A 10,846-nucleotide genomic window follows, 5' to 3' on the forward strand; every position below is an offset into this window, starting at 1 on the left:
CTTAGCAATGCATATTACTAATCAAAAATGAAGTTTTGATATATTTATGGTAGGAAATTTACAAAATATTTTTACTTAATATTCTAATGATTTTTGGCATAAAAGAAAAATCGATGATTTTGACCCATATAATGTATTTTTGGCTATTGCTACAAACATACCCGTGCAACTTAAGACTGGTTTTGTGGTCCAGGGTCACATATATTTAAGTATGCAGTGCAACAAATTGGTAAATCAAGGGCATATGACTATATTATTTTAAAAAATCATAAATCGAGGGCACAGTATAAAAAATATTTAATTTAATAAAAAAATATAATAATTGTTATTATATTTTTCATACTGTGCCCTTGATTTATGAACAGTCAAATACAGCTAAAGACATTGCCATGCTGTTGCTCTTTATCTTTGTTCATCTTACTGAAAAAAAAAACACAGCACTCCTTACAAAGAACAGGAAATGTTGGTTATTTCTTGACTTTAACCAAATGATCTTTGGTCCCATAGGTATCTGTTATATTTATTCAATTTCCCTTTAAGGAAGCTTCTCCACATTTAAGCCACCAGATATTAAAGCAAACACCGTATCACATTGATAGTCACATTTTGGAAAACTGGCTTCTAATTAGCTAATTCTGGGTATCATATATTTTAATTGCAGCCTTTGCAAAATAAACTTTGATATTATTTTGTCACCCCTACTGAGTGTAAATACAGCACTAAAGAGAAGCTCCAAACTACCCTTGAGTTCACAGAAATATTATGCTTAAATCAATATTTTATTGCTTTGGGATCCTGGTGGGCTGTTTCAAATGATACTGGAGTCTTGTCAAACATAACTCATCACTCATGTCCTTCTGCTTAATTCAACTAAAGACAAGCAGAGTGGCAAGAGACTTGCAAGAGAACGTTTTTAGCAGGTCCTATTTAGCTAACTTTTGTGCACAGATTATATTGAAGGATCAGTACAGTACAATGTGTCCAGTTCTGAGGCATGGAAACTACTTAATAAGGTAAAAATGGAAAATAACCAAATTTACTTCTAGGAAAAACAATTGACAGGAAAAAACAAACTGAAATTCATTTATCTATACCTCAACGAAAATTACAGAGCCACAGCAACAACCTTTATTCATGAATATCATTCCTAACTTCATCTCTATAGATAATAAGACCATTATGGAGCTCAATCAGGGGGAGATATGACATTTGATATGAAGTCTGGCCTTGCACAAAAAATACTGAACAAACCAATTCAAAGTCAAAAGCAGCAGACTGAGCATTAGTATGCTTGAGTGAGAGTACTGCTTGTCTGCTAAAGCATAAAGCAAATTTCTATGTAAATGATGTTCATTTTGGCTAAACACTACACACTGACATTTTGTTTGACTCTCAAGCAGAACAATATACAACAAAATTTAATATATAAAAAATAAGTAAGCTGGCCTCACAAAAAAAGTCTTAAAAACCATACCCTTTGGTTTTGGAATTTGTGAAACAGATAAATAAATCTCTGAAACATGGGAGGAAAGAGAAACAAACTACAGTGATTAATTATGACGTAATATAGAGTGAGCTTCAAACAACAGATGGAGAGATTTGTCTGTTTAGTGATACTTTTTTGTGCTAAACACTACTAAACACAAAATGTGACTGTACTTTTTGAAAATTGAAATAAATTCCACCCACAGCTGCCCATATTTACAAGATTATACATGTGGCTTTTATCCTATCAGTTCATGTGTTTCCTCAGAGCTGAACCAATTACCTACTGTAGCAACAGAAATGGCTTGGCAACTTCATGAAAAAAAGCCCAATAAACAAGTATAGCAGCAGTGCTGCTGATACTTAAGTATTTGGAGTATTGTAATTTATTTAATTTATTTACATTTAAGCATTTGGCAGACACTTTTATCTAAAGTGACTTACAGTGCTTTCACAGTTTTACATATTATCATGTGTTCCCTGGGAACTGAACCTGTATTGAACCTTCCTAGCTCAATGCTGTACCAACTTGAGCAACTTTAACTTTTATCTAATCAGAGAAGACAAAGAAACAGTGTTTTGTAAAAGCAGTCATATAAGCAGCAGAAAAAATAAAAATGATTATGTCCACACTTAAAAAACATAAATGGATAAAAATGTAATATGGCCACAGACAATTACACTGTGACATTTGACTCAGACCCTAGATTAAAATGTATGACAAAGTGGTGGACCAGGCATTTCTGGCTGTGTATAACAGTGGATGAGCCAAGAGTGGATCTTCAAAAGTGAGTCAGTCTGTAACTGAGCGCAGCATCAGTACAGTGTATAGCCAATTGCCCATTCATTAAGGCAACGAAACCAGCCCAAGGGCAGGCCGAGGGCCAAGTCAGGCAGAAGTGAGGACATGAACTCCTCGAGAATAAATAAAGCTTCATTGCAAAAAGCGAAACATTAGGGAGTTTCCCACAAGGCAATACAATATAACAACAAAACTGCAAGGCAAAACAAGGTTATATGACCCTGCAAAATAGGTTATCTTTGGGACTCAGTGTCACGTAACTGTGTCAATGAACACACGCAAAGATGACGATAAGCAGTCTTTAATAAATCTTAAAGGGGTCATATGATGCGATTTCAAGTTTTCCTTTCTCTTTGGAGTGTTACAAGCTGATTGTGCATAGATAAGATCCCTGAAGTTGCAAAGGCTAAAGTCTCAAAACCAAAGAGATATTCTTTATCAAAGTTAAGACTCTGCCACACCCCCCTAAAACGGCTTGTTCTAACACGCCCCCACATATCTACCTCACTATGTGGAAATATTTGCATAATGTGGCCCAAATGTGCAAGCAAAGAAAGAAGGCGTGGTTTCAGTAACCGCAGTTAGTGTTGAAGCAGCCATGTCAGGGAGACGCTGTATGTTTCTAGGCGAAAACAGCAATGCATTTTATGGACGACCGTTTCGTGAACCTAGGAGAGGAGGTAATTCTGACTTTGCTATGACAATCTGGCGCTTCTGAATCAGCTACTGTTTTGTTATTAGTTTAAGTATTTGCTATTGACTGTTCAAATGCGGAGTTTTGCGCATCGTGTGTGTGTGTGAGCGAGAGAGAGAGAGAGAGACAGGGTCACATCACAGTATAGTCAACTGTCTTAACCGTGGCTTGTGCACTGCAAACACAACAGCTTCATCACTGTGTCTGTCACGCGACTCTGTTCCCCTTTCGGGCTCTGTCTTTACATTTATTTTGAAAGATGAAGCTCGCGATTATGGTAAGGGGCGTTACATTTCCGACGCGTGCTTGTGGTGTTCGGCCAATCACAATGCACTGGGTCAGCTGGCCAATCAGAGCAGACTGCGCTTGTCGGAAGGAGGGACTTTGTAGAAAACGAAGCGTTTGAGAGAGGCGGGGCATAGAGGACCTACAATAATGTACAGTATTTGAAAAATAATGCGTTTTTTGAACATTAAAGCATGTCAACATATTGTTACACCAAATACACAAAATAATGATCTTTAAAAAAGCATCATATGACCCCTTTAAATCTACATATAGGTAAATCCAAGCAAGAAAAAGCAGGAAACACACATAACATTGACGATACCCGGCCAACTAAAGCTGAACATACAGGAATTTAAATACACAGACCAAACTAGAATAATTAACCAGACACACCTGAACATAATGAAGAACTCAAATCAGAAACCATGACAACTAACTAGAAAACGGTGCAAACAAAGTCCAAACAATGTGATGTTGTGACAGCTAGTATATTAATTTCACCTAAAAAAAATGATTTTGTATGTATATGTAATTGTCTTGTCAATTAAAGGACATTCAGATGTGTGACAGTAAATGTTCAACAATTGCACCATTGTTCAGTTAAACCTGAACAATAGCTTTTAAATCATCAATAGTATTATTTTATATCCTAAGGAATACACTTTGAGCAAGAATTTTAGATGCTGTTATTTGAAATTACTGTAAATAATCACTTTATTCTCTGGAAAGATTCTGTCCTCATTCCACCCATGTTCTTCCACTCACACAAGCTCTGTGAATAATTGGTAGAGAAGAGTTCCTCTTGAATGAACAGTGAACTTCATCTAATAAGACCGCCTTGGGCTCATAAGCGACTTCAGAGCAACTAAAGAACAGTAGTTAGAGATGAGAGCCGCAAAGAGAAGACAGGCTCCATTACAATGTCTGAGATGTTGAGAAACGTAAAAAGGGAACCAAACACCCTTATGGAGTTCCTGTAGATCAGCTGGTAGTCGATGATGCTCACAACACAAAGGTTTCATCTCAGGAAGCGCACAAATTGATTGCCTTTATCTTGAAATATACAGCTGGTCCCACGTTATAAGATGCATATAGTCCAGCATATCAATGCTAGCTCTCAAGTGGGGTTCATTTGTAATTTTATGATGTAGGTACACTGGCTGTGTTGAAACGAGGATTACCTAACAGCAGGGAATGGTTGGTCTGAATAATCTAAACAGACAGTGGTGCCACAGCACATAGAGTCTTTAAGGTTGAGTAGCTTAAATAAAACAGATAGACAGCAATGCGGAGGAGAGGATCCACCTTGTTTCACCACAGAAGTACAATGAAGAGCAAATGTTCGTGCTCGTGTGACCGTGCATATATTCGTGTTTTCTGAGTAACTATAACTTTGGATATGTGGTGGAATGATTGCTAATTGAATATTCACACTGGGTCAGTGGTCTTCACAATGGGCCATGGGAGGTCTTCTCACTAGTGAGAAACATAATGAAGCACACATCGCGGGAGGCTAATGGGACAATAACTGGGTTAATTTGACCCACTAATCAAAGAACATTGTGCACTATATTGAGTAGAGGAGGAAACATTACAGAACAAATAAATACATAAATAAATAATGAACTTATTTGAAATGCCTGACAAGTACACCATGCTGAAATATGTCAAAATGGACTGAAAAGTTTGGTATTGTTAGTGTGGGCACTTCAAAATATCGTGAATAACTTAGCGCAACTTTCTGTTTCTGACATCCACTTGTCACAGTGAAGAAAGGAAGTCAGTCAGTATTTACATGTTTTCAAACAGCCATTCAGATTTTTGTATTCGCTATGTTTTTCATTGAAAAACACCAAATATTTAAATGCTTAATATTTCTTTTCTTTTTGTTTACATTTATTTTGACATTTTAATCTGGAATAAAACATGCCAGCACAGAAAACATCTAGATATTGGTTTAAAATGTTCTGATTCTTTATTATCGTTCTTTATAATTGTGTTCTTTAGAATTTTAATGTTTAAAACATTTGTTTACCTTATACATTTTATTGTGCATTGTTTTATAGTATTTAAATGTTAAAGGTTCTTCCTTATATTGTAAATAAAAAGTTATTAAAATTGTTATTAAGAGGACAGCACTTAAGTTTGTTGATCATATACTGTGATAAACCCTTCAGCAATTATTGTAATATGAAAATTGGATACTATCACATGCCAACTTAATTTCAACAGCATTAAAATCAACAATAATGCATATGTAAGTATATTTAGTTAATTGGAATTGCTTTGTACTTAATATAAACATAAGCACTGTCCAAAACCTGTTTTTCATAGTGCTGTTGTAATTTTCAAACTGGTGCCACAAACTTCACAGTTGAGGAACAACATAAGGTCTCTGGACTCTATTGGCAGAGAAAAGTGACATATGGGTCAGTGTGACACCGGTGATAAGCACTCCATCCACTCACAGGAAAATGACTGGCCTGTTCAGTTTTGTTTGATAGTGGGCCAGTTACCTGAAACCTCTAAAAATAGTTCCTTACTGTCCACTATGATTCAGTACAATACCCTGTCAGGAATGACAGAAAACATGAAATTACACTGAGTAATTTAATCAAGTTTATGCAGAACGCTGTAAAATATCCTAATTCATTTATGAACTCTTAAAACTCACTGTATACTACAGTACAGTGTACACTGACTGTTAAGCAGTATGTATTTCTGTCAATATTTAATATCCTGTAATTTAAGCACTCCATTAGCTGGGATCCTGGGAATGTATTACAGAAACGATTTAACTTAAAATTCTATCTTATCTGTTTAGTCACCATTGTGATTTTACTTGAGAAATAGAACTTTATCTTAAGTCAAAAATTAAGATAGGAAGTTTTTGTTTTAAAATCTGACCAGTAAGGTTGTAATGAACTATAAAGTTGCAATTCTGAGTCATTAGCCCAGTAAAAAACAACTAGTGAGATAAAAATGTTACTACAAATTAAATAGATGGTTTCAGACATATTAAATACAATGAATAAGTAAAGTACTAGTAATACTAGTAAAGCTAAATTTGGACCATATATAGAATTCATAGCAAGAAATGGCAAAAATGTTACATTTGTTTCCAGTAACAATGGAACAGTCACTTGTCTGTGTACTGGTGACTAATTAAATTTTAGTCACTATTTGTAGTGTTAGTATTGAATGAATACAGGTGAAACTTATTATTTGCTAGCAATTAAAACATTTGGATATGACATTAAACGATCCATACATCAAAAGATCCGTAGTTTAAACGATTAAATGTTTAACGGCTTGCCATATTTGGTTTAAAAGCCATCTTACCTGCGTTTCGAAGTTTCTTGTTTCTGTACACAGAGAAGATCACCAAGAGGTTCCCCAATATATCAACCACGATAGTAAAGATCAGAAAGCTACCCAAAGTTGTGGCGACCCAGGGTGGGCGATTCAGCGTGATCTCGTGAGGGCTCAGTGAAGAACTGTTCATCAAGCGGCTGCCATTTATTTTCATTTTATCTTCACCTCAGTAATCCTCGCCATAAATCATAGGATTTGATTCCAGTGGAAAAACCATGTGTGGCTGTTATTGCGTTTGCGTAAACGTGCGTAAAATTAAGGTCTGTTATCATATCATGGTCCTCGATGGAGCGCACGCCTTCATGGTCTGAGCGCGGACATGTGTCCGCACTTTTATAGCTTTCTGTCTACCTCAGATTGTTGGTATGTGACATCCGACAGCAAGTTAAGTTCTTCTCAAATGCCCATGGGATGGGTGATGCTGTCTGTAGATCGCTGTTACGCTGCCCCGTTGTGGAAGACAACGAAATCGGCTCGGCATTTGGGTCGAGTTGCTTCTTTCGCATTCCCTTGCGATTATTTATGCATGTGTTCATTCATTATTTTTGGTCATTCATGCTTTATTTACATCGAAATCGACACATTTACATAGTTTAATCAAGCGTCGTGGGGAAAATTCGTTTCAGTGCGTGGAATATTGGTTAAAGACCTGGGATGAAATTTGGAGTTTCACATTAAAGGCGATCCTTAAACTATTCGTAATGCCCTTAAGCAAAACATCTCACCCGACGCTGCTTTATGGCTGTTTCTGTAATAGGCGAACTCTAAGTCCCTTTGGACAAAAAGTCTTTAGAATCACAAGTTAAAGTATTAATGTAATATACAGGTATGTTGTCAAGTGCACATCAAACAGCCCTGATATAAGACTAGAGAGACTAGTTATTTCACTTTATACTCCAGTGCATCTTTCTCAGCATATATTTATTTTATAAAGTCTGTTTCTGTAGGCACTTGGCATTTCTACTGTTATTGGACAAAAGATGCAGTTCATTAAACACGTTGACCATTTTTGAGAGTGTCTAATTGGGCTTTTGACTTTAAACCTTAGAGCTACTGAGACATATCAACGTGATCTATACTGTGATAGCTTCCCCCAGAGGCAATATTGAGATGTATTATTTTGTATTTTTCTGCATCATTCCCCAGCCCTAATAAGTCAGTCATGTATCATGCATGTGAGCTTATTATGAAAAATGTATGAGAAGTGGTCATGTTTATTATAAATATATTGTTGGTGGTGTTGTCTGCAACTCATCAGTGCATTTTATTCTAAAGAAAAAAGCGTGCCTTTGCATTCTGTCGTCTAAATGTAGGAGTTTTCCAACTGCTGGACAGAGCTGCAAAAAGCATCTGAGCAGCAATAATAAACTGCCCCTTAAAAACAACCGTTTAGACCATGCAGCTGTCCATTTGCACATACAGCCAAATGTATTCGTCATAGAGTAATGTGGTCCAAACACTCTTTGGACTGTGGCTCAGCACCATGCTTTGCATTGGAGGATGCCTGTCAGTGTCAGCCTCTTTAAATAAACCACACTGAATATTTGCAGGTGTATCTCTCTCATACACACCTCTTTTCAGACATGTCAAAGCTATACGTTCTAGTGTGTTACAAGTAGGGCTGCACGATAAATCGCATGCGATATTTAACGCGCATTTTATCAGTAAAGCCGGTTCTGTAATCAGCGGTAAATCTCCATCACCTGCGGGCTTTCACATTGAGCAGCATTAACTACACAGAGCCGTTGTTCACTGATGAGTTGCGCAAAACCACGTCCATATTCGCGCGATTTTTTGTGCAGCTCGTCAGTGAACAACGGCTCTGTGTAGTTAATGCTGCTCAATGTGAAAGCCCGCAGGTGATGGAGATTTACCGCTGATTACAGAACCGGCTTTCTGACAAGATGCGCATTAAATATCGCATGCGATTTATCGTGCAGCCCTAGTTACAAGTTAAACGGGTTATATCATATATTTGAAATATTTCCTCACTGAAGTCCATTTAAGGTCAAGGTGTCTTGCACCAAAAGCCAGTGATAATTTACTTTTTCCACAGCCTCTCTATGCTTTATGCCACTATATCCTTAAAACTTAAATGTAAATGTCTTTTACTTATGGGTTGTGGGTTCAATTCTTCAATAACAGTCTTTTTGCAAAACATTCATTACATTGTGTCAAAACAGTCTGCAACATTTGAACTGTTAAGTTCGAACTGATGTTATCAAGAACACTTTAAAACATGAGCCTCTCTTTCCTAATGTTGGGATCCAAATGAAGATGTGGCAGAGTAATATAGCAATAGAGCAATATTTTGGACTAACATAAAACTCTATTTAAAAAAGAGAGATAAGAAGTTAGAGTTAGAGTACTGAACATGTCACTCCTTAGAACACTCTTACTGTGCTTATGTAACTTTTCTCCTCTCATCTTTTGAGTGACTATAAATTCCTTGAAATTCCAACAGTGTGCCGTCATGAAACACCACTATTAATATAGTTTGTGTGCTAACGATTGCATTTGACTGAACTTTTGAAAGCATAACATGAATGATTAGGGTGGCCCTTATTTTTGGACTTTTGAAAACTTCTGCTCTCACCTGCCCAGTCAACTCCCCTTCATGAGAAATGGAAACAAACCAAATTTTGCTGAGATTGGAATACGTTTGGGGTGTGCTCAACAAATTAATGTCTTAATGACCATAACAGCACATAATTAATAATTATACAAAGGCCATTGGTAAACTGTGAATTGGGTTAAAAACGAGAACACAGAACAGTGTTGTTAGACCTTCATGTAGCGCCGTTGCACTTCAGCCGTCTTTGCTTCCTGTCCACTTACTGTCCTATCGAAATAGAGGCATAAAACACCAAAAATAAAATCTTAAAAAAAAAAGTTACATTACAACTCTGCTATGAGAACTGATCTTTGAAGAATTGCGATCTGATCTAGATCGTGATGACATGTCCTTCAGCAGCAAAGTTCTTGCAGATGTAGAAGCAGAATGTTAAAAAATGAAATGACTGTACTGGTGAAGAAAGTGAACTTGGAACAAAACTGAGATCTGATCTAGATATTTTTGATGATCCGACAAGTCTTTCAACCACAGTACTTTTGCGGGGACCTGGAAACAGATTTCGGTGACAATCTGCATAATGAACTACATTTGTTCTTCAGTCTTTGAGAGGATTCCATTGCACTCTTGGATAAGTGGAGAAACAAAGGGGCAGTTGTGGCCTAATGGTTAGAAAGTCATCTGATATCAGAAACAGTCAAAAGTTTATCAGTAAACAAAACCTTTGTTAATATTACCAATCATATCTTGAAGTATACGTGTTGATAAAAACATACATTCTTTGAGCATACCCTAAATGATAATTTATCTGGATGGTATTTTGCATACAGTATACTTCAGGTGGAGAAACAAATGAGGGGTTGAGAGGTTAACATTTCCAATAAAAAATGTTACCCCCCAATAAGGGCCACCCTAATGAACAACCACAGACTACTTTGGGTTTTGTTTTTGATCCAGGCCTTGAAGAGCAGTTTAGTGCACTTGAACAAGTCATAGAAAAAAAATAATCTTATCTGAAATGGAACAGATTAATGAGTTGGAGTCTGGGAGACAATTTAATGAAGAAGAATCCAATACAATTTTGCATTAGCTCATTCATCAAGAATGCAGATATTAACATTTATTGACATGTACCCTCACCTTCCTATCAGAATGCATTAACACTGGATCTCATTACACTTTACCCATGGTATTGGTTACTCCAGAGGACATATTACAAAGGAGAATATATATTTTTTTTTCATTACATTGACATTCATTTTTACAGTAAACACTAGTGGAGGGAGAGAGTATTATACTTTTTTCAATTAACTATGCATAAAAACCTGTCTGTTTACTTCATTAACAGATATGGATGTAAAAACTAAAAACGTTGCAAGTTGGGCTAATCATAACACTTTCATTGTACAGAAAGAGAGCAAAGAATATTCACTGACAGTCTAGTTCAAGCACTCTCAAAAACTCCCATTAAAATCACTGAAGCTGTTTACACTATGAAATTAATATCTTACAGATTCGTACGCATTTGCACTTTGTTGTTTCTGACGAGAGAAAATTAGCCAGAAAGAGGTATTCAGTCAGCGAGCGAGTGAAGAAAACACCGGCATTTTAGCGATGACTCATCTGAACG

At 36.4% G+C, this 10,846-nt stretch overlaps 1 protein-coding gene across 1 annotated transcript in view; it reads right to left on the reverse strand.

Moving 5' to 3' along the window:
* Positions 1 to 6,982, reverse strand: part of LOC107670166 (melatonin receptor type 1A-A-like) — a 13,374-nt gene extending 6,392 nt beyond the window's left edge. Inside the window, exon 1 of the mRNA XM_016462681.1 lies at positions 6,612 to 6,982. Within this exon, the coding sequence (XP_016318167.1) occupies positions 6,612 to 6,798 (187 nt within the window). The 5' untranslated portion in view covers positions 6,799 to 6,982. The remainder of the gene's footprint in view (positions 1 to 6,611) is intronic.
* Positions 6,983 to 10,846: the final 3,864 nt, after the last annotated feature.

Source organism: Sinocyclocheilus anshuiensis, unplaced genomic scaffold, assembly GCF_001515605.1.
Source record: "Sinocyclocheilus anshuiensis isolate Anshui unplaced genomic scaffold, SAMN03320099.WGS_v1.1 scaffold640, whole genome shotgun sequence".
Taxonomy (NCBI): Eukaryota; Metazoa; Chordata; class Actinopteri; order Cypriniformes; family Cyprinidae; genus Sinocyclocheilus; species Sinocyclocheilus anshuiensis.